The sequence below is a fragment of the Rhinoderma darwinii genome, unplaced genomic scaffold (genome assembly GCF_050947455.1).
Source record: "Rhinoderma darwinii isolate aRhiDar2 unplaced genomic scaffold, aRhiDar2.hap1 Scaffold_69, whole genome shotgun sequence".
In the NCBI taxonomy this organism is placed as follows: Eukaryota; Metazoa; Chordata; class Amphibia; order Anura; family Rhinodermatidae; genus Rhinoderma; species Rhinoderma darwinii.
In genome coordinates this window covers 640,444-665,295 of record NW_027464249.1, presented here as the reverse complement: position 1 = coordinate 665,295, position 24,852 = coordinate 640,444, and the positions used below count along the sequence as shown (strand labels likewise).

Here is a 24,852-nt window from a genome sequence, read left to right as displayed (position 1 = left end):
GCGAAACGGGCGCACACCCAGGTCATTCCCCCCCACATGTAACACCAGAACCTCCGGAACCCTGTCTAACTGAGAGTATGTCTGAAACTCAGCAAGTACCCGGCTCCACAACATACCTCGGAAGCCCAGCCAGTGTACAACCGCATCGTGCCGCGGAATGCGAAGCTGGCGGCCATCTGGGCGAACGTGCGCCCGCAATGCCCCCCAGTGCACAAAAGAATGTCCTAAAATCCACACTAAGCAAGGTTGATGATCTGAAAAGAGAAACAAAACCGCACATGTCAAACAATCAAAACACCTGACCGACTCACAACAAATGAGGGCGCACATAAGTCCGAAACCTATTGGACTCCCACCGGCCTATGCGCCGCACACCCTCGTCATCCAGCCCCCACCGCCCCGCTTCAGTAGCAGCGCCAATCCTGAACGAGTGAGACGAGTAATACCCTGCCCTACGCCGAACCGCAGTCAAGCATTTTTTAAACACTGCACCAAATTGATACCTGGACAAAAACGAGCCATTATTATGACGGAGCAATGGCGCCTCAGGCCCCCCAACCAGTGGCTTAAAAACCGCCATACAAGCGACTGGACACATTGCCGACCCTGGGAGGGCAAACAACACTATCCGCTTACCCCGACCTGCTTGATCAGTCTTGGACCGCTGCAAAAACAACTCAAATCTATCCTCATATAGACCCACATCAGCCTGCCGCAATCCCCCAGCTCTAGCCGCACTAGGAGAAACCAACTCCCCAATTCTGAGTGCTCCGAAAAACGCGAGGGAAAAAGCCAACCGGAACAAAACTACCTCATCAGGCGAATTACAAACAGCCCCCAGCGATGCACCCAACGACCCAAGCAGGGAAAAAGAAACGGGTCGCCTCTGATCTTCTACCGCCCTACCCCAACGCAGACCTTTTAAAGCTTGCCGTACTAAAAAATGTTTGGTCACATCCTGGAAACCCCGTAATTTGAATCCAAACGCCAAACCAGCAACAAAACGATTCACTTTTGCCGGGGAAAACCCCGCCTCCACAGCATCCCCCAACCAGTACAATAACGCCACCAACCTGTCTTGCACCGTGCTGACGTTACCCAACACTCTTACCCACTCCTCCCACTGCTGCCAACACGCCGAATAAGCGCTCCACGTCTCGCTAGCCAATAACCTTTCAATCAACCGTTCCACGGGACCGAAATCAGACCCCAGAGATGTTCCGGGCAAGCCAAACCGACCAGCTCCGCTCCCGGTGCCATTTGCCGAAAACGATCCCACTGCGAGCGAGAAAGAGCATCAGCAATACCATTGTCCTCCTGCATACGCGCCAAAACCACCAGACCCTGCCGCGTCAGTAAACAGTTCCAACTCTCCCATCTCCTGTACCTGTGACATCCACAATGATCTACCATTATACTGCCCAAGGAACTCATCCCAGACCCGCAGGTCCGCCCTGTGATCCCCACCAATCCTCACAAAATAATGGGGCGCCCGAATCCCCGCCATCGCTGACGCCAACCTCCTGCTAAAAACTCTACCCATTGGCATAATTCGATAGGCAAAGTTCAACTTTCCAAGCAGCGACTGAAGATCGCGCAACGTGATCTTCTTCAATTGACAAGCCCGCCTGACCTCCTGTCGAAATGGCAATAATTTATCCTCAGGCAGCCTGCACTCCATTGCCACCGAATCAATTTGGATCCCCAAAAAACAGATGGTAGATACCGGGCCCTCTGTCTTTCCAGGCGCCAAAGGGAATCCGAAATCCGTCGCAACCTTCTGCAAGGAATACAATAAATTCCCGCAAACCGGGGACCCGCTAGGGCCTACGCACAAAAAATCATCAAGATAATGTATTAAGGAATCGACCCCGGCCACACCCTTCGTCACCCACTCCACGAAGCTACTAAACGCCTCGAAGTATGCGCAAAAAAGGGAGCACCCCATTGGAAGACACCTATCAACATAAAACCCCCCCGTTCCAGAAGCAACCCAACAGCCGTTGGCTATCTGGATGTACCGGCAGCAAGCGAAAGGCCGACTCAATGTCAGTTTTTGCCAACAACGCACCAGGCCCCGCCTCCCGCACTAACGCCACCGCTTTGTCAAACTAAGTGTAAATAACCGAACATAACTCGTGATCTATCCCATCGTTCACCGACGCTCCCCTGGGTAACGACCAATGCTGTATCAACCGGAATTTGTGAGGCTTCCGCTTTGGCACAACTCCCAAGGGTGATACCACTAGATTCTCAATCGGCGGCTCATCAAAAGGACCGGACATCCGACCCAAAGACACCTCTTTCAAAAGCTTTTCTGAAACGACCGCCGAGTGCAGATAAGCTGACTTAAGGTTGCGCCGTGTCACCGGAACCTCATATGGAGGGGGGGGGATAACAAAACCAAACAAAAACCCCTCGTAAATTAACGTGGCCGCAACCCTATCCGGATACTCACTTAGATACGGGGGCATCCTTTCCACCCTCACCGGCGACCGCCCCTTGACCAACTGAAGCGGACTGAGGGCCTGACCGCCTACCCTTCCGCATACATTTTGAGGCCCCGTGTGAGGAGCCATTGCACTCCGAACAGACATGCTTAAATTTACAGGTGGCCCCGAACTTACACTGGCCATCGTTGAATTGCCAGCAGAACCCCAGTTTTGACCCGGAACCTTGCCCGGATTGACTAGACTGGCCCCCTTGGCCAACACTCCCGGGAAAGGACTGCTTAGCCTGCGCCGTAACCTGCAACCACAACGCAATATCCTTTTGATCCCACCGGATCGCCGTCCGGACCGCTTTCCGCTGGCGAAATTGCTCATCATACCGCAACCACGCCTGGCCCCTGTACGCCCGATAGGCCTCCCCGATGGCATCAAAGTAACAAAACAACGCCGAGCAATTTTCCGGCGCCTTTTCCCCGATCACGCTTGCCAAAATAGCGAAAGCTTGCGACCAGTTGGCGAAGGTCTGCGGGATAAGCCTATACCGCCGGCGTTCTTCTTCCTCTTTCTTACTCTCGTCCCGCTTGCCCTTATCCAAATTGAACTTTGCAAGCGGCAGAAGAGAAAATATCTCCACGTATTCATCCTTCCAAATCCGTTTGCGTACCTCTTGCTTCAGGTGAGCCCCTAACGGGCCCTCGAAACAGACGTAAACCTCGCCCCGAGCGCGATCATCAAGCCGAATCCTATCCCCATCCTTCAGCGCCTCGGTTTGGACCGACACTGCTACCGCTTCCTTTGCCACCCCCGGGACCTCCCCGACCATGGACCGCGACTGTACCTCACGAGGCGCTTCCCATACCAACACAGGAGACCCCGCCGGCGCTACCGGCGCCGCTGTCCTATTTAAGCGCCCGACTAGCTCGCGCAAACAACCCACTAAATCTGTTAAACCATCGCGCCCTGCAACGCCACTACCGACAGCCGCTACCCCGCTCGCTGACCCACCCCCAACACCCGACATGAAAATTGCTGGATACGGTAACGTAGGAGTTACACACTCACCAGGCTGCCCAGGCGCTGTATTCCCGCCAGCCGGAAAATCCTGACCGCGATGCGACTCATCCAGCTCTCAATCTTCCAAATCCTCTCTCGCCGCCGACTGGTACTCGCACCGACATCTACGACACGGGGGTCCCGGCACGCTGACCGATGGGCCGGCAACTTGCCGCCCGACCGCAGGGACCCAGACTTCCGACCGGACCTGTTGCCTCGTCGTCTTCGCTGATCTTGGCGTCCTCACCGATGCTCTCGAGGAAGCCTGCCCCCTGGCCAGAACATCACCATGCGGGGCGGCCGTCTACTGCCCTCCGAACACAGCAGCTGAAGGCGGGGGTGTGACATGGAGCCCGGCCTGCGACTCCTTGGTAACCGCCGAGCCCCGTCGCGGCTGAGGATTCCTGCCAGGACGCAGGCCCTGGGAGGAAGCGCCCGTCCCAGCAGCCTGGCCTGCAGCGTCCCTTGAAGGGCTCCCCCTGCGACGCCGGGCCCGCGGGGCCATGTCTGGACTAAGGCGCTCTGGTGGGCGAGTTCTACGGGAGCAGCGGGGTGACCTAGCCTGAGCAGCCGCCGCTCCCCCCGAAGCCCTCTGCTTTATTACAGCAGGGGCAGACATCAACAGCTCTCCCCCCACCGCTGTATCCCCATCGTCTAAGAGGGGAGCGGGGGAGGGGAGCGCATCAGCGCGGGCTGCCGACCCATGCGCTGATGAGCAATGACGTCCGCCGGTGCTGTTCTCGCGCCTCCCATTAAATAACGCTATATTGTAATAGTTCAGACTTTTACGCATGTAGCAATACCAATTTTGTTTACTTTTTTTATTTTTTACATTACTTTAGGGGGAAAATGGAAAAGGTTTTTTTAACTATTTGTTTTTAATTTTTTTCACTACTAAAAACTTTTTAGCACTTTTTTTACACACTTTATTAGCCTCCCTAGGGGATTTGAACCAGCGATCATACTAACCTATTGCAGTATATTGTCATTTTTACAGGCTTAAGTTAAGTGAAGGCAGCTCTGGGTGCCATCATTAGGCCCATGAGCTGCCATTACAATCATTGTCACCCCCTGATCTAACTGGGGGGGTGATGAAATGTCAGAGGGGGCCGCCCCCCTTTTTTCAATGCCTCAGATGCTCGCGATCGACCGCAGCATTTGAGGGGTTAAACAGCTAGGAACAGCACGATCACTGCTCCCGACTGTTAGTCCCGGGTGTCCACTGTAAAACACAGCCGACACACGCAGCATATGGAGCGCACTCTAAACATCACCACCCGCACCCGGATGTAATAGCATGTCACGGTGCACAAAGGGGTTAATGTTCTCTTTTACGCAAAAATAATAATTGCAAGAAATTGGATGGCTGGTAAATCCCGAATTGTTATGGATTGGTTGAAGTTGGTTAAGACAATTAAAGAATATGAGAAAATAAGAGCAGACAAGAAAAATTGTATAAAAAAGTGGGAGGAAATATTGGGGATATGGAATTGATTGGTGTTCTATAGGAAGGTATAATTATTATTTTATCATAAGAAGGTTATAATTTTATGGTACTTAATGATCTTTGGGGTGGGAGGGGGATGGGATTGGGGAGATATATGTTGCCTGATGTAAATTGTGCAGATAAATTGTTGAGCATTATGATATTTATAATCACTGGATATTGAAATGTTGTAATGTTTTTATTACTGAAATTCAATAAAGATATGTGAAAAAAAACAAAAATCATTTGATGTGTGTTAGAATGTAAGGTAAGTGTGAGGTCATCAGTGATGTCATAATTCACCTTCTCTATAAAAGCTGCAGATCAGTCACATTCCGTTGAGCCGCTATAGACCAATAGTTTCTTGCTTTTTGGTACGTCGCTCTCACTTGACTTTTTCTTGAGTCCTGTGACTTTTAGAAATCTTGCTTTATCCAGAAGCTTCAGATCCACGATTCAGAGGTAAGAGGAGAACATGTAGAATGTTTCTTGTGAAGTATTGCAGCGAGTTCCATGTGCTGCCACTGTAAGAATGTTTCTCTTTCACCATCTTACTGGGTTAGATTCTAAGGTCAGGCGCAATAAATGAAATACAAGATTGAGTGTATGAAAATGTATATTGTATAAAGAGTGAAATGACTGTTAGTTATTCTGAGACTTCTATGGAGATTTGTACATAGCGACAGCCATAAACAAGGAACTTTACAGAGACACTTTTTCCTTATCATCAACAATTACATGACAGGTTATAGTTACCATCCATGGTCTCCCCACAGTCCAGGAAGTCTCCTTTCCAGTATGTCCCTCCTCAAGTGGCCTCCCAAGTGGCTGCCCTCATGTCATGCTTGGGTCTTTTATGCCCCCTTGTCTGCCCCTCTTAGAGACAAATAGTGTGACCTTCCTGATAAAAAGAACTCCCCCCCTCATGTAACATGCGGATATAGAATACTGGTGCCACTTATCAACCACCTTTAGCATTTAAGACATCCTGAGTTTGTCCATGGGTAAGACTGGGTTCACACTACTGGTTAGCACCTGTAAGAGATACCTGTGAACCTCGGGGTCATTTATTGTGAGAATCAGGGTAAACAATAGGAATCTTGCAAACTGATGAGACACATTTCATTAAGAAACGCAACTATACCCATGATCCTCCATCTTTGATTTACCCAAATAAAATACCCTATATAATATTACATATAACCTTATATGTGGCTTTCATTTTCTGAAACCTTTAAATTCTTACACCACCAGAGGGCGCAGTGTAGAGGAGTGCCGCTGTCTCCTCTGGCTGCACTGTCCTGTCTCTGCCTTGGGAGGGCGCTCTTCATGCAGTTATCACATGTTTATTGGGGAGGGGGCTGATAATTGAGGACAGAGAAGTCTAGAATCTATTTTCTTTTTGGAAGATGATTTAGAAACAAGTAACCACACAATGATTTCTCGCCTCAGCAGATTTGTGGATATGAAGATCATGAATAGAAAACATCAGACATTCTGTGTGGACACAAATGAAGAGCTCAGAAATGCTTTGGACACCTGGGATTTGGTGGAAGAAGACGTCTTAGGAGCCTGTGTCCCTTATTTCATCCAGGAGAAGGTGGCTGAAGATCTCTTCACTTATACGGATGTTTTTCAGAAAGCCATTCTGAGTAGCCTGTTACCATCTCAATACAACGCCGCCATGTGCCGCTTCTTCATCAGAGTCATTCAGTACAGAAGAGACGCGGCACACTACCTGAAGGAATATATAATCAATGTGCTATGTGAGCACTTGAAGGTGGAGTACATGAAGGGACAATACTATTCCTACGCCATGACTAAGAAGGTTATTGTCTGGCTGAGCATCCTCCATCTTGAAGCGGTGGTCGGGGAACTGAGATACAACATCGTTTATGAGGATTTCAATGCTGCCATTGTCGACACTTTGACAGAAGTGACATCTCTGTGTGCTACAGTCATCATGCCACACATCTTGGACATGCTGCCAGTGCTGGGCCAAGTGGTCAAAAATGCTCCTGACCAACTATCTAAGGAGACGTTGTGCTATGCTATAAGACGTTTATGCGGCAGCATCCAAGAATATATTGTGAAGGGTGGCAGCTGCAAAGTGCAACTTATGAAGGCCATAAGCAACATGAAGGCCAACATTTCCACCTGGTTGCCTGATGTCCATGCTGAGCTTCAAGACTCCACCAAAGTTGCCCTGGAATTCTTTACTGTACCCGAATCATCGGAAAACCAGCCGACCGAGCCAGGCAATGACGAGTTACAGACCCTTCCTCACGCCGAGCTCCTAGAAAAGTACAGGGAGCAATTTGCTGCGGAGAATAAGGAACTGGAAGATACAGAGAAGCAGCGTATTGGGATGAACATGCTTGTGACATCTCTGGTATCTGGCAGGAAAATAACAAAAGATTTCCTTCAGTTTCTGCTCAATGCCCTGAAGAATGCGGACCCAAAGGCCAAAATGACAGCAGCTATGTTCTTCAATGAGGCTTTGAAGCATCCAAGACTTATAAAGCAGAAATACCAAGAGTGCGCAATCCAACATCTGCTGAAGATCATAGAAGAGGACGATAACATCTTGTGCAGCATCGCCATGGAGGCACTGGGGAATGCCACCACCGGAGCTACAAGACTGGTGGAGAGCTACAAGAATAAGATCATTGCCCACATGGAGTTTAGACTATCAAAAACCAGCAGCATCAAGATCATCATGGCGGCACTGAGGGCGCTGTCCTCCATTATCAGACGCCTGAAGCTTTCTGTCCTCAGTAGACAATTCATTAAAATATCCCAGGAGCATATGGACTATCCGGATGGAGAAGTCCAGATTGCGGCCATAAACCTGTTAAGGGATCTGACAGAGAGCTGCCGCCTTCCGCTATTTGGATATTTTACAGACAAAGTCAGGAGCTGTATACCAACTTTACTCCTGAAATTACATAGTGACAACCAGGAGATAGTAGCAGCCAGTACTTCATCTCTGCAGAGCTGCCTCTCCTACATCAAAGGAGCCAACATTCGGGGATTTTTCCGGACGGAAATCTCTCCAAACATCAATGACCTGAAATCCATCTACAGCTGTCTGGCTCATAACCACCCAAAATTGATGAAGACCATGCTCCTCCAGATCCCAAGCTATCTGGTCAACTCAGAGGACAAGGAGGCTGTAGTCAGACATGTTGAATTTCTTAAAGATGCCATCAACCATGATGTCATGTAAGACCTGAACTTATATAGTCTCAGCCTAGCTCTGGCCACACTGCACTGCGGAGGCTTCTCATGTAATATCAGAAAAGCCAATGAAAGGGCCGTCTCCATTCTGGCCACCAAGTGGTTTTACATCGGCAGTGCCAACAAATAAAATGCATTTATCAGGGATGAACCGCTGAGGAACAGAGACATCAAGGTTGTAGATCACTTCCCCATGTACTATCCAATGGTTGTGAACATCAATATCAGCTGTCAAGACTTGAACATCAATATTAACATCTAGGGGGCAGAGCTAGCAGTCTGACTTGCGAACGAGCCTCAGGCCTACATCGAGGAGTGTGAACAAGGTGCAGACTCACCGGCCGGTGGAGTCCAGCGATGCCAGTTATCCGTCAACATTAGATGACGGAGACCAAGGACTTAGCTGGCGAGACAGACTATACAGTCAGTGTATGGGCAGCATGGTGGTGCAGTTTGGAGAATATGCCCGTCATCAGATCATAGAGACGGTGTATAATAACAACTCCACATATAATATACAGATGTAATGACACGTCAAAAAATAAAAGTCTACTCTGTTTTATATTGAAATTAATGGGTGTGCAGCCTGCAAGTGACTGAAGCTAATAAAAAGTATAGAGCACTCATTGTTTTTTATTGTAGACTAGATACTTGAATTTTTTACACTGAGATTCATATCGTAAAAGGTTTTTAAGCGGGTCACGAATGGTACAAAAGGTACACAAGAATAGAGGCCGAGCTGCAGTTCTGCTGAACGGCCGCTATGCAGTGGTCGGAACCATCTGCTTCCGGCAGTGTTGTCCAGTGCCCGGAGGCAGCTGGACTGGCAGATCGGTGCGGGGTCTCGTGTAGTAACGATTGTTTTCCCCATACATTACTGATGATTGCTCCTTGTGATACGCTGTATCGTCGATTGGCGCTGGTTTTAATGGTCAGTATCGGGACATCTAAAAGGACCTTTATTTCCTCAGACACCACCATAATTAGGCATTGGAACCAACCCTTCCACCTTAGCGGGTAAAGATTAACCATCTAAAAGGTTCACTATATACACATAAGGGCTAAAGGTGAAAACACAGAGGTGCTCACCATATATCCAGCATATAACTGTGTCCTCCAAATCTTAGTAGTGCATGGAGCAGGAGTTGTTCTAGATTCCTGTTTATATCCCAGACACGTTCATACCATTTTAGACAATGAATCGACATATCGCAAACTTGTGGCGAAACCAAGCACCACATGTAAAGAACCTTTAAAAAAGCTGCTAGAAGAAGGAATTGGATTAGGAGTATTAGCCAAGAAACAGGCTGAATACTTACTGATAGAATTCCCTATTGTTCCCATATTCCATGGGATGCCAAAAATCCATAACTTTTCATGGTCTTGAAACTTGGGTTATCTATGACATAGTTGGCTAGTACTCCTGCAAACAGTCCTGCCATCAGGGTAGTACTGCTGGTACTACTGTCAGGGGCCTGGCCACAAAAGTAAAATAAAGGGGGCAGCTGCCGCTCTTCAAGGTTATGATCAGCGGTAATTGGTTTGTAGAAAGGAATGGGACCCATGCAGGGGCCAGAAGCAGCGGCCAGCTCTGCAACTTGGTGAGTGACTCTGTTTTAAAGCAGCAGATTCAGTTTAATTTTTTTTTTATGTTGCCCCTTCTCTCCCACCTTCCCACCGGTCTCTCTCCCCTTCCCACCGGCCTCACTCCCCTTTCCACCGGTCTCTCTCCCCTTCCCCTCCCCAGACCCCGGTCAAGCGTCATATCCACTCTGGCCCAACTCCCGCCTCGGCCACCTTTCGTTCTCTTAGCCTACTCCTCCACCCGCTCACAGAGTCCCTGGCACTTTGCGTCCTGCTCCCATCCCACGACTTTCCGTTGCCACCTCTCCAAATCCCCTAATAATGGGGGACCCAGATGTATTTCCTCAAATGGATTCCACTGACTGTATGAAGCCCAGAAATTTCTGATGGCGGGCCTGCCTGCATACCACATATTCCGGCAATCAAGGCAATGGAATTCCATTTGCGGAAATACACCAGGTATTCCAAATATCTACAAGAATTTATTTTAATGTGAGTGGAGTATCTGCGCTCACATAATTACTTCTGCCTTGATAGTGTTATTTTATTGCAGATAGAAGACGCCCTGATGGGGTCAAAATTCTCCCTCTCCATGGACAATTTGTTTATGACATGGTGGGAGAACAACATTTTTTCAGCCAATAATCCCTTTTACGAGTGGATTGTGTGGGATGGACGATACATCGATTACTTTTTTTTTGTTTAGGGGTCGTGATGTGGCGTCTGTACCACCATTTATGGAATACAATAAAACCAATATATTTAATTTACAATGTTACAGGCTCGGCATCCATGGATTCTGTTACCTTCTTTGAGATTATGTTACAGGGGAATTGTAATACAGAAAAGGAATAATTTTGTGAACCCTCTTCGGGCACTACCATCCTTAATGCTAGGAGCTGTCAACCAGCTCACACCATCTAGGCAATACCTACAGGGGACCTTATAAGAAGTAGGGTAGCCTGCTCAAATGACAAGATATTTCACAACCAATGTGTAAATATTGACCCTGGATTACATTTTACAGGATATTAACCCCTTCCCTCTTTAGCCACTTTTGACCTTCCTGACCGAGCCTCATTTTTCAAATCTGACATGTTTCACTTTATGTGGTAATAACTCCGGAATGCTTTCACCTATCCAAGCGATTCTGAGAATGTTTTCTCGTGACACATTGGACTTTAAGTTACTTGCAAAATTTGCTCGATATGTTCAGTATTTAATTGTGAAAAACACCAAAATTTAGCGAAAAATTGCAAAAATTAGCATTTTTCTCAATTTTAAATGTATCTGCTTGTAAGACAGGCAGTTATACCACACAAAATTGTTGCTAATTAACATCCCCCATATGTCTACTTTAGTTTGGCATTGTTTTTTGAACATCCTTTTATTTTTCTATGACATCACAAGGCTTAGAACTTTAGCAGCAATTTCTCACATTTTCAAGAAAATTTCAAAAGGCCATTTTTACAGGGACCAGTTCAGTTGTGAAGTGGCTTTGAGGGCCTTATATATTAGAAACCCCCAAAAAGTCACCCCATTTTAAAAACTTCACCCCTCAAAGTAACCCTTTACACATTTCACAGGAATTACAGCAAAGTAGAGGTGAAATTTACAAATTTCATATTTTTATGCAGAAATACATTTTTAATACAATTTTTTTTATAACACAGAAGGTTTTACCAGAGAAATGCAACTCAATATTTGTTGCCCAGTTTCTGCAGTTTTAGGAAATATCCCACATGTGGCCCTAGCATGCTACTGGACTGAAGCACCGGCCTCAGAAGCAAAGGAGCACCTAGTGGATTTTGGGGCCTTATTTTTGTTAGAATACATTTTAGGCATCATGTCAGGTTTGAAGGGCTCTTGCGGTTCCAAAACAGTCAAAATCCCCCAAAAGTGAACCCATCTGGGAAACTACACACCTCAAGGAAATTATCTAGGGGTACAGTGAGCATTTTGACCGCACAGGTTTTTTACAGAAATTATTGGAAGTAGGCCATGAAAATTAAAATCAACATTTTTTCAAAGAAAATGTAGGTTTAGCGATTTTTTTTCTCATTTTCACAAGGACTAAAGGAGAAAAAGCACCGTAAAATTTGTAAAGCAATTTCTCCCGAGTAAAACAATACCCCACATGTGGTAATAAACGGTTGTTTGGAGACACGGCAGGGCTTAGAAGGGAAAGAGCGCTATTTGGCTTTTGGAGCTCAAATTTAGCAGGAATGGTTTGCGGAGGCCAGGTCACATTTACAAAGCCCCTGAGGGGACAAAACAGGGGATAACCCCCACAAGTGACCCCATTTCGGAAACTACACCCATTGAGGAAATTATCTAGGGGTATAGTGAGTGTTTTGACCCCACAGGTTTTTTGCATAAATTATTGGAAGTAGGCCCTGAAAATGACAATCTAACTTATTTCAAAGAAAATGTAGGTTTAGCTAATTTTTTCTCATTTCCACAAAGACTGAAGAAGAAAAAGCACCATAAAATTTGTAAAGCAATTTCTCCCGAGTAAAACAATACCCCACATGTGGTAATAAACGGCTGTTTGGACACACGGCGAAGCTGAGAAGGGAAAGAGCGCTATTTGGCTTTTGGAGATCACATTAAGCAGGAATGGTTTGCAGAGGCCATGTCACATTTACAAAGCCCCTGAGGGGAAAAAACAATGAAAACGCCCAAAAAGTGACACCATTTAGGAAACTACACCTCTTGAGGAATTTCTCTAGGGGTGTAGTGAGCATTTTGACTCCACAGATTTTTCATAGAATTTATTAGAATTCGGGCAGTGAAAATAAAAACAATCCTTTTTCTTCAATAAGACGTAGCTTTAGCTCAAATTTTTTCATTTTCGCAACAAATAAAGGAAAAAAAAGAACCCAACATTTGTAAAGCAATTTCTCCCGAGTACGGCAATACCCCATATATGGTCATAAACTGCTGTTTGGGCACACGGCAGGGCTCAGAAGGGAAGGACCGCCATTTGGAGTGCAGATGTTGCTGGATTGGTTTCTGGGCGCCTGTGGGCCCAAAACAGTGGAAACCCCCCAGAAGTGACCCCATTTTGGAAACTACACCCCTCATTGCATTTACCTAGGGGTGTAGTAAGCATTTTAACCCTGCAGGTGATTGGCAGAAATTGGTGTGCACTCGATGTTGCAGAGTGAAAATGGGATTTTTTTTCCATAGATATGCCAATATGTGGTGCCCAGCTTGTGCCATCACAACAAGACAGCTGTCTAATTATTATGCTGGGTTTCCTGGTTTTAGAAACACACTACATGTGGCCCTAATCTCTTGCCTGGACAGTCGACCAGGCTCAGGAGTGAAAGCGTACCATTTAAAATTGAGGCCTAATTTGGCGATTTACAAACGATTGGTTCACAACTGCAGAGGCTCTGATGTGAAATAATAAAAATAAACCCCTGAGAAGTGACCCCATTATGGAAACTGCACCCCTCAAGGCATTTATTAAGGGGTGTAGTGAGCATTTTCACCCCACAGGTATTTTCCATAAATGAATGCGCTGTGGATGGTGCAAATTCAAAATTTATATTTTTCCCTAGATATGCCATTCAGTAGCAAATATGTCGTGCCCAGCTTATGACACTGGAGAGACAAACCCCAAAAATTGCTAAAAGGGTTCTACCGGGTATGACAATGCCATATATGTGGAAGGAAACTGCTGTTTGGGGACGCTGTAGGGTTCAGATGGGAGGAAATGCCATTTGGCTTTTGGAGCGTGGATTTTGCTTGGTAGTAGTTTTGTTTGGAGTCTTACTGGTGTTTCCGTTTATAATGTGGGGGCATATGTAAGCCGGGCAGGGTATATAAGGGGCATAGTCAGGTGGTATAATAATGGGGTAAAAAAAGCAATAAAATGATCCATAGATGTGTGTTACGCTGTGACACAATCCTTTCTGCACAGGCCAGTGTCGCACTGATATATGGCGTCCTTTCTTATCCCCCTTTTGGTCCACACTCCGCGCCTTTGCAGTTTGGGGAATTTTGCTGGGAAGTGTTGTCCTGGTATAATACGGGCACCCTCGCTTCCAGCGGATATGTTTGGGCCCTCCCTTTCCTGGTTCCCTAATTTTAGGTCCTTGATAAATCGCCTCTTCAAACAGAAGAAATGTTCCCCTCGGGCACAACTGCATATTTTTTTATTTCCTGACTTATTGGAGCCATAACTAATTTTATTTTTCATAGACGTAGCGGTATGAGGGCTGGTTTGTTGCGGGACGAGCTGTAGTTATTATTGGTACCATTTTGGGGTACATGCAACTTTTTGATCACCTTTTATCCTATTTTTTGGGATGCCAGGTAAACCAAAAAACGCAATTCTGGCACAGCTTTTTTCGTTTTTTGTATACAGCATTCACCATGCGTTATAAATTACATGTTAACTTTATTCTGCGGGTCAGTACGATCCCGGCGATACCTAATTTATAGAACTTTTTCATGTTTTACAACTTTTTGCACAATAAAATTACTTTTGCAAAAAGAATGTATTTTTTCTGTCGCCAAGTTGTGAGAACCATAACTTTTAATTTTTTTTGTCGACGGAGCTGTATGAGGGCTTGTTTTTTGCGGGACGAGCTATAGTTTTTATAGGTACCATTTTTGGATACGTGCGACTTTTTGATCATTTTTTATTCTAATATTTGTAGGGCAAAGTGACTAAAAAACAGAAACTCTGGTAACGTTTTTTACGGGTTTTTTTTACGCTGTTCACCGCGTGCTATAAATAATATAATATTTTGATACCTCCGGTCGTTACGGTCGTGGCGATACCATATACATATGGTTTATTGTTATTTTTCAATAATAAAGGACTTGATAAGAGTAAAAGGGGGATTGTGTTTTATTTGATTACTTGAAACTTTTATTGTTTTCAAACTTTTATTTTTTGCACTTTTTTTTACACTTTTTTATACTTTTTTTTACACTTTTTCTCAAGTCCCACTAGGGGACTTGAAGGTCCAACGGTCAGATTTTTTTTTTTTCTAATACATTGCACTACCTATGTAGTGCAATGTATTAGATCTGTCAGTCATTCACTGACAGCAAGCCGATTAGGCTTCGCCTCCCGGCAGGGCCTAAATCGGCTTCCGTAATGGCAGAGCAGGAGACCATTGTGTCTCCTGTTGCCATAACAGCAGTCACAAGTCCTGATTGCCTGTCAGGGCTGGCGATCTGCTAGTAACCGCTACGATGCAGCAATCGCTTTCGATTGCTGCATCGAAGGAGTTAATGGCAGGGATCGGAGCTAGCTCCGGTTCCTGCCGTTACAGGTGGATGTCAGCTGTACAGTACAGCTGACTTCCACCGCTGATGGCGCCGGATCAGCTCCTGACGCGGCGCCATCTTGCTAGCAGCTACGGAAGCCTATCAGGCTCCGCCGCCGGGCAGATCTTGACTGGCTTCGGTGCTAGGCAGACCGGGAGGCCAGTATTAGGCCTCCGGTTGCCATTGCAGCCACCGGAACCCCGGCAATTTCATTATTGGGGTTCCGATGAACTGCAAACACCTTAAGTGCAGCGATCGCGTTTGAGCGCTGCACTTAAGGGGTTAATGGCGGGGATCGAAGCTAATTTCGGTCCCCGCCGTTACAGCCGGATGTCAGCTGTAAGATACAGCTGAGATCCGGTGATGGAAGGCACCGGCTCAGCTTCTGAGCCGGTCCCAAACATTCGGCGTATAGGTACGTCAAGACGCGGGAAGTCAATGCTTTCCATGACGTACCTATACGGCAAATGTCGGGAAGGGGTTAACAATGGATGTTAAGAAGGGCATCAAAACAAAGGACACAATAATCCATCTTGTTTAATAATAAATACTGAAGCACGAGAGATCAATTACCAGTTTCTTCAACGGCATAGAGCCAAAAGTTTGGAGAAATATCAAAACATTATTCAGAAAAAATGAACCCATGTTAAATCCGGATCCAGTCCTGACACAAATTGTGGGTAAAGGCAGCCCCTGGGTCACCTAGAGGATGAGATCTCTTAGTTACATGTTGTTACAAGTCTTTTCTACAGTGTCGCTAACAACAAAACTTGACTTTCCCAAAAAGTTTTTTATTTTTTCAAAAGTACTTACGATATTGATGCGTTTATAAAAATTGTACTAAGCATCATGTAATTTATGCCATTAAATGCAAACAATGTGATCGCGTGTATGTACGGATGTAGCCATCTTTATCTTGACTCGGATAACTTGCAGCAGCGTGATATCACACAACAAAAGTCATTAAAAAGTCATTGAAAAAACACAGCCACTGTGTATTTAAAGAGGCTCTGTCACCACATTATAAGTGCCCTATCTTCTACATAATGTGATCGGCGCTGTAATGTAGATTACATCAGTGTTTTTTTAATGAGAAAAATTATCATTTTTGACGGAGTTATGACCTTTATTAGCTTTATGCTAATGAGTTTCTCAATGGACAACTGGGCGTGTTTTACTATATGGCCAAGTGGGCGTTGTAAAGAGGAGTGTATGACGCTGACCAATCAGCGACCAATCAGCGTCATACACTTCTCTCCATTCATTTACACGGCAGATAGCGATATACTGTATCTATATCGCTATTTGCAGTCGCATAAACACACTATAACGCTACTCATGTGTCATGACAATGAATATACATTACCTCCAGCCAGGACGTGACGTGTATTCATTCTCCTGACCACTTCTGTAGCGTCTCTGTGATTTACAGCATAGCAGGGGTAGTCTCGCGAGATTACGCTATAAACTGTCATTCACAGCGAGATCTCGCTGTGCTGTGCTGTAAATCACAGAGACGTGCAGAGAAGTGGTTTGGAGAATGAATACACATCACGTCCTGGCTGGAGGTAATGTATATTCATGGTCATGACACATGAGTAGCGTTATAGTGTGTTTATGTGACTGCACATAGCGATATAGATATATCGCTATCTGCAGAGTAAATGAATGGAGAGAAGTGTATGACGCTGATTTGTCACTGATTGGTCAGCGTCATACACTCCTCTGTACAACGCCCACTTGGTCATATTGTAAAACACGCCCAGTTGTCCATTGAGAAAGTCATTAGCATAAAGCTAAAATAGGTCATAACTCCGTCAAAAATTATTGTTTTTCTAAATAAAAAACACTGCTATAATCTACATTACAGCGCCAATCACATTATGTAGAAGATAGTGCACTTATAATGTGGTGACAGAGCCTCTTTAAGGCGTTGAAAGTCAAGATAAAGCCGGCTACATCTGTAGGGCGCACGATTAGAAACTTCAAAACGCGCATTGTAGAACACATTTCAGATACAAAAACAAAAAAACACTAATGCCTCTCTGGTGCAGAAAAACACTTCTTAGAAACACATAATGGTAATTTTTAAAGCTTATGGGGAAATGTATTAACCTTTCTACGCCAGTTTTCTAAAAGGGGGCTTCCCAAAAGGGGGCGGGGTGACAGCAGCACAACAAATTTATAATAATTTACACCTGGCGTAAACTATAGTCGAAATCTACTCCTGCTAATAACTGGCAAAAATGTCACTATGTGGAGCGTAGCAAGGTAGAGGCCCATGCCAGGCTCCTCTCCGTCCCCTCTATCGGACAATTAAATAAAAAATGAATGCTCACCTCACCACTCCTCTTCTGGTCCCCTCATGTTCTCTCCGCAGCCTGCGGCTCATACAATGCACTGATGACGTTGAGTGCTGTGTCGCATATAAAGTACCTGACGCTGCTCGGTGTCAGTGCATTGTATGGGCAGCAGGGAGCCTTAGGGGATCAAGGGGGAAGAAGAGAAGCGGAAAAAAGATTATACTTATTTTTTATTTTACATTTTGTCCGATGGGTAGGGGGAATGGATGGAGCACGGCCGTGGTCGCTACATAACGATTGTGGCACACGAACGGCCGAAAGATGTGACACATTTAATAAATGTATTTCATCTTACTCCAACTTTCTTTATATTAAGACTGGCATATGAAATGCCATCTTAATAAATTCCCCCCAATGTTTTTATGGCCTTGAAGTAGTGAAGAAACCAAAGACGGGTGGATATTGGAGAAGACACTTCCTGAATAGGGAGGCGTTTCCTTCGATCTGCAGCTTCATACAAGATTCCCGAAGGGTCTTAATTGGAGGAATGATCTGTTATATGTTTACTTAAGTGGAATAACACTTAACCCCTTCCCGACATTTGCCGTACATGTACGTCATGGAAAGTACTGACTTCCCGCATCTTGCCGTACATGTACGCCAAATGTTTGGGACCGGCTCAGAAGCTGAGCCGGTGCCATCATCGCCGGATCTCAGCTGTATCTTACAGCTGACATCCGGCTGTAACGGCGGGGACCGAAATTAGCTTCGATCCCCGCCATTAACCCCTTAAGTGCAGCGCTCAAACGCGATCGCTGCACTTAAGGTGTTTGCAGCTCATCGGAACCCCAGTAATGAAATTGCCGGGGTTCCGGTGGCTGCAATGGCAACCGGAGGCCTAATACTGGCCTCCCGGTCTGCCTAGCACCGAAGCCGGTCAAGATCCGCCCGGCGGCGGAGCCTGATCGGCTTCCGTAGCTGCCGGCAAGATGGCGCCGGGTCAGGAGCTGATCCTGCGTCATCAGCGGTGGAAGTCAGCTGTACTGTACAGCTGACATCCACCTGTAACGGCAGGAACCGGAGCTAGCTCCGATCCCTGCCATTAACCCCTTCGATGCAGCAATCGAAAGCGATTGCTGCATCGTAGCGGTTACTAGCAGATCGCCAGCCCTGACAGGCAATCGGGACTGGCGACTGCTGTTATGGCAACAGGAGACACAATGGTCTCCTGCTCTGCCATTACGGAAGCCGATTTAGGCCCCGCCGGGAGGCGAAGCCTAATCGGCTTGCTGTCAGTGAATGACTGACAGATCTAATACATTGCACTACATAGGTAGTGCAATGTATTAGAAAAAAAAAAATCTGACCGTTGGACCTTCAAGTCCCCTAGTGGGACTTGAGAAAAAGTGTAAAAAAAGTATAAAAAAGTGTAAAAAAAAGTGCACAAAATAAAAGTTTGAAAACAGTAAAAGTTTCAAGTAATCAAATAAAACACAATCCCCCTTTTACTCTTATCAAGTCCTTTATTATTGAAAAATATTAATAAACCATATGTATTTGGTAGCGCCACGACCGTAACGACCGGAGGTATCAAAATATTATATTATTTATTGCACGCGGTGAACAGCGTAAAAAAAAACCGTAAAAAACATTACCAGAGTTTCTGTTTTTTGGTCACTTTGCCCTACAAATATTAGAATAAAAAGTGATCAAAAAGTCGCACGTATCCAAAAATGGTACCTATAAAAACTATAGCTCGTCCCGCAAAAAACAAGCCCTCATACACCTCCGTCGACAAAAAATTAAAAAAGTTATGGTTCTCACAACTTGGCGACAGAAAAAATACATTCTTTTTACAAAAGTAATTTTATTGTGCAAAAAGTTGTAAAACATGAAAAAGTTCTATAAATTAGGTATCGCCGGGATCGTACTGACCCGCAGAATAAAGTTAACATGTAATTTATAACGCATGGTGAACGCTGTATACAAAAAACGAAAAAAGCTGTGCCAGAATTGCGTTTTTTGGTTTACCTGGCATCCCAAAAAATAGGATAAAAGGTGATCAAAAAGTCGCATGTACCCCAAAATGGTACCAATAATAACTACAGCTCGTCCCGCAACAAACCAGCCCTCATACCGCTACGTCTATGAAAAATAAAATTAGTTATGGCTCTAATAAGTCAGGAAATAAAAAAATATGCAGTTGTGCCCGAGGGGAACATTTCTTCAGTTTGAAGAGGCGATTTAGCAAGGACCTAAAATTAGGGAACCAGGAAAGGGAGGGCCCAAACATATCCGCTGGAAGCGACGGTGCCCGTATTATACCAGGACAACACTTTCCCAGCAAAATTCCCCAAACTACAAAGGCGCGGAGTGTGGACCAAAAGGGGGATAATAAAGGACGCCATATATCAGTGCGTCACCGGCCTGTGCAGAAAGGATTGCTTCACAGCGTAACACACATCTATGGATTATTTTATTGTTTTTTTTTACCCCGTTATTATACCACCTGACTATGCCCCTTATATACTCCGCCCGGCTTACATATGCCCTACATTATAAACGGAAACACCAGTAAGACTCCAAACAAAACTACTACCAAGCAAAATCCACGCTCCAAAAGCCAAATGGCATTTCCTCCCATCTGAACCCTACAGCGTGCCCAAACAGCAGTTTCCTTCCACATATATGGCATCGTCATACCCGGGAGAACCCTTTTAGCAATTTTTGGGGTGTGTGTCTCCAGTGGCATAAGCTGGGCACGACATATTTGCCACTGAATGGCATATCTAGGGAAAAATATAAATTTTTAATTTGCACCATCCACAGCGCATTCATTTATGGAAAAGACCTGTGGGGTGAAAATGCTCACTACACCCCTTAATAAATGCCTTGAGGGGTGCAGTTTCCATAGTGGGGTCACTTCCCAGGGGTTTATTTTTATTATTTCACATCTGAGCCTCTGCAGTTGTGAACCAATACTTTGTAAATCGCCAAATTAGGCCTCAATTTTACATGGTACGCTTTCACTCCTGAGCCTGGTCGACTGTCCAGGCAAGAGATTAGGGCCACATGTAGGGTGTTTCTAAAACCAGGAAACCCAGCATAATAATTAGAGAGCTGTCTCGTTATGGTGGCACAAGCTGGGCACCACATATTGTCCACATATCTGTGGAAAAAATCCCATTTTCACTCTGCAACATCGAGTTCACACTAATTTCTACAAAACACCTGCAGGGTTAACATGCTCACTACACCCGTAGGTAAATGCATTGAGGGGTGTAGTTTCCAAAATGGGGTCACTTCTGGGGGTTTTCCACTGTTTTGGGCCCACAGGCGCCCAGAAACCAATCCAGAAACATCTGCACTCCAAATGGCGGTCCTTCCCTTCTGAGCCCTGCCGTGTGCCCAAACAGCAGTTTATGACCACATATGGGGTATTGCCGTACTCGGGAGAAATTGCTTTACAAATGCTGGGTTCTTTTTTTCCTTTATTTGTTGCGAAAATGAAAAAATTTGCGCTAAAGCTACGTCTTATTGAAGAAAAAGGATTGTTTTTATTTTCACTGCCCAATTCTAATAAATTCTATGAAACATCTGTGGGGTCAAAATGCTCACTACGCCCCTAGATGAATTCTTCAAGAGGTGTAGTTTCCTAAATGGTGTCACTTTTTGGGCGTTTTCATTGTTTTTTCCCCTCAGGGGCTTTGCAAATGTGACATGGCCGCCGCAAACCATTCCTGCTCAATGTGGTCTCCAAAAGCCAAATAGCGCTCTTTCCCTTCTAAGCCAAGCCGTGTCTCCAAACAGCCGTTTATTACCACATGTGGGGCATTGTTTTACTCGGGAGAAATTGCTTTACAAATTTTGTGGTGCTTTTCCTCCTTCAGTCCTTGTGCAAATGAGTAAAAATAAGCTAAACCTACATTTTCTTTGAAAAAATGTTGATTTTTATTTTCAGGGCCTACTTCCAATAATTTCTGTAAAAAACCTGTGGGGTCAAAGAGCTCACTATACCCCTAGATAATTTCCTCAATGGGTGTAGTCTCCAAAATGGGGTCACTTGTGGGGGGTTTCCACTGTTTTGTCTCCTCAGGGACTTCGTAAATGTGACCTGGCCTCCGCAAACCATTCCTGCTAAACTTGAGCTCCAAAAGCCAAATAGCGCTCTTTCCCTTCTCAGCCCTGCCGTGTCTCCAAACAACCGTTTATTACCACATGTGGGGCATTGTTTTACTCGGGAGAGATTGGTTTACAAATTTTATGGTGCTTTTTCTCCTTCAGTCCTTGTGGAAATGAGAAAAAATTAGCTAAACCTACATTTTCTTTGAAAAAATTTAGATTGTCATTTTCAGGGCCTATTTCCAATAATTTATGCAAAAAACCTGTTGGGTCAAAACGCTCACTATACCCCTAGATAATTTCCTCAATGGGCGTAGTTTCCAAAATGGGGTCACTTGTGGGGGGTTTCCACTGTTTTGTCCCCTCAGGGGCTTTGTAAATGTGACATGGCCTCCGCAAACCATTCCTGCTAAACTTGAGCTCCAAAAGCCAAATAGCGCTCTTTCCCTTCTCAGCCTCGCCGTGTCTCCAAACAACCGGTTATTACCACATGTGGGGTATTATTTTACTCTGGAGAAATTGCTTTAGAAATTTTGCGGTGCTTTTTCTCCTTTAGTCTTTGTGAAAATGAGAAAAAAAATCGCTAAACCTACATTTTCTTTCAAGAAATGTTGATTTTAATTTTCACGGCCTACTTCTAATAATTTCTGTAAAAAAGCTGTGCGGTCAAAATGCTCACTACACCCCTAGATAATTTCCTTGAGGTGTGTAGTTTCCCAGATGGGGTCACTTTTGGGGGATTTTGACTGTTTTGGCACCGCAAGAGCCCTTCAAACCTGACATGGTGCCTAAAATTTATTCTAACAAAAATAAGGCCCCAAAATCCACCAGGTGCTCCTTTGCTTCTGAGGCCGGTGCTTCAGTCCAGTAGCACGCTACGGCCACATGTGGGATATTTCCTAAAACTGCAGAAACTGGGCAACAAATATTGGGTTGCATTTCTCTGGTAAAACCTTCTGTGTTATAAAAAAAACTGTACTAAAAATTTATTTCTGTAAAAAAATCTGAAATTTGTAAATTTCACCTCTACTTTGCTTTAATTCCTGTGACATGTGTAAAGGGTTAAGACATTTTCTAAATGCTGTTTTGAATACTTTGAGGGGTGAAGTTTTTAAAATGGGGTGACTTTTTGGGGGTTTCTAATATATAAGGCCCTCAAAGCCACTTCACAACTGAACTGGCCCCTGTAAAAATGGCCTTTTGAAATTTTCTTGAAAATGTGAAAAATTGCTGCTAAAGTTCTAAGCCTTGTGAGGTCATAGAAAAATAAAAGGATGTTCAAAAAACGATGCCAATCTCAAGTAGACATATGGGTGATGTTAATTAGCTACAATTTTGGGTGGTATAACTGCCTGTCTTACAAGCAGATACATTTAAATTGAGAAAAATGCTAATTTTTGCAAATTGTCGCTAAATTTTGGTGTTTTTCACAATTAAATACAGAACATATCGAGCAAATTTTGCCAGTAACTTAAAGTCCAATGTGTCACGAGAAAACAATCTCAGAATCGCTTGGATAGGTGAAAGCATTCCGGAGTTATTACCACATAAAGTGACACATGTCAGATTTGAAAAATGAGGCTCGGTCAGGAAGGTCAAAAGTGGCTAAAGAGGGAAGGGGTTAATACACAATGTATATATCAACGACATATCATAACAGTCATTTTCCTCTCATAATATGCAGTTTGATGACTTTTATGTCGATTTGTTTTTTAAATATTGCATATTTAAATATGGTGCTAAACTCCTGTTAAATAAAGATTCAGCTTCTCCCCTACTTGAGTAGCTGTGCAGCACCTGCACGAATTTGAGAATTTGCCTCTCTGGTCATGTGATCACAGGTCCTGCACACATAACACAACAGCACTACACAAACTATTTATGCAGTTTGTTCACTAGATGGCAGCAAAGCACTGAAATGATATACACATACACGTTTACATAGGTGGCATACATGTTTACATAGGTGACGCGCTTGGTGCTCAACTTGTAAATAAAAACACAACAATCAAAAGTATCATCAACTATAAGTTTATAATCCATGCCCACCTGCGGCTGCTGCTACGCATATCCTCACCATTGTGGTCGGACAGTCTGAAGGTGACAGTGGAGAGGATTATTTTCAGACACTTCTACACTGGTTTGGACTGGTTCACTGGTTTCTCAGTTTGATCGGCTGCTTGTCTCATTTGAATTAAGAACCTCCTGAGCTCAGGACAAGGGGCAAATAACAGAAAAAGTCTCTCTCCACCTGCAGCAAAATGGACAAAATGGTTTCCCCCATTCCTCACACTGGCCCCAGAAGAAACTGCTATGGCGAAATTGCAGTTGGCAACATGTTGTCAGCAATCCTGTATTTAACAGAAGTGCATGTTCTACACTGTGTGACCGAGGCCTAAATCTTTTCATGCATATTTTGAGCTCTCAGATTTTTTCAGGGACATATTATACGATATGTAACAAACGTGGTGTTTCCTTCGAGGATTCTTACAACATTTAAAAAACACAGGGAAATATGACCTGGAAATCCACAGACCCTTCCCCCCTGCCCTTTCTCATTAGTTACAACTTGTCAATAAATATGTCCTCCTGTATAACATTTTATATATGAGTAGGAAATGTCCCTACAAATTAGAAAAGATTTGGTCCCGATGGGTTAAGCTGAAAGAAACGGCTACGTAACTTGTAGCTCAAATGTGAAGGAAATCATTATCTATCCTTAGAACTAAGGCTTCGTTCACATCGGCGTTGGGACTCCGTTCATGGGTTCCGTCTGACCTTTTCGCCAGAGGAACCCATGAACGGACTCCAAACTGAAACCATAGGTTTCCGTTTGCATCACCATTGATTTTAATGGTGACGGATTCGGTGCAAATGGTTTCCATTTGTCACCGTTGTGTAAGGGTTCTGTTATTTTGACGGAATAAATACCATAGTCGACTGTGCTATTCATTCTGTCAAAACGATGGAACCCTCACACAACGGTGATAAACGGAAACCATTTGCACCGGATCCGTCACCATTGAAATCACTGGCGTAGCTATAGGGGTCGCAGCGGTCGCAATTGCGACCGGGCCCCGAAGCCAGGGGGGCCCACGGCCCCCCGCACCACATCAATAAAAAGTTACTATAGTAACTCGGGCCGCGGGCCCCTGTTACTATAGTAACATACTTTACTTACCTTCCTGGTTCCGGATCGCAGCGGAGGTTCTGACGTCAAGCGCTGTGCGCAGCGCATGACGTCACAGCGCTATGCCGCCGCGCACAGCATCGAGACTACAGAACTCCCGCCACGGCCGAAGAGGAAGGTAAGGTTAGCACT

At 44.9% G+C, this 24,852-nt stretch overlaps 1 protein-coding gene across 1 annotated transcript in view; it reads left to right on the top strand.

Annotated features, from left to right (window-relative positions):
• The first annotated feature begins 5,349 nt into the window (after nt 1-5,349).
• Nucleotides 5,350-24,852, top strand: part of LOC142728765 (uncharacterized) — an 88,067-nt gene continuing 68,564 nt past the window's right edge. Inside the window, exons 1-2 of the mRNA XM_075849141.1 lie at nt 5,350-5,451; nt 6,445-7,049. Coding sequence (XP_075705256.1) covers nt 6,455-7,049 — 595 coding nt within the window. The 5' untranslated portion in view covers nt 5,350-5,451; nt 6,445-6,454. The remainder of the gene's footprint in view (nt 5,452-6,444; nt 7,050-24,852) is intronic.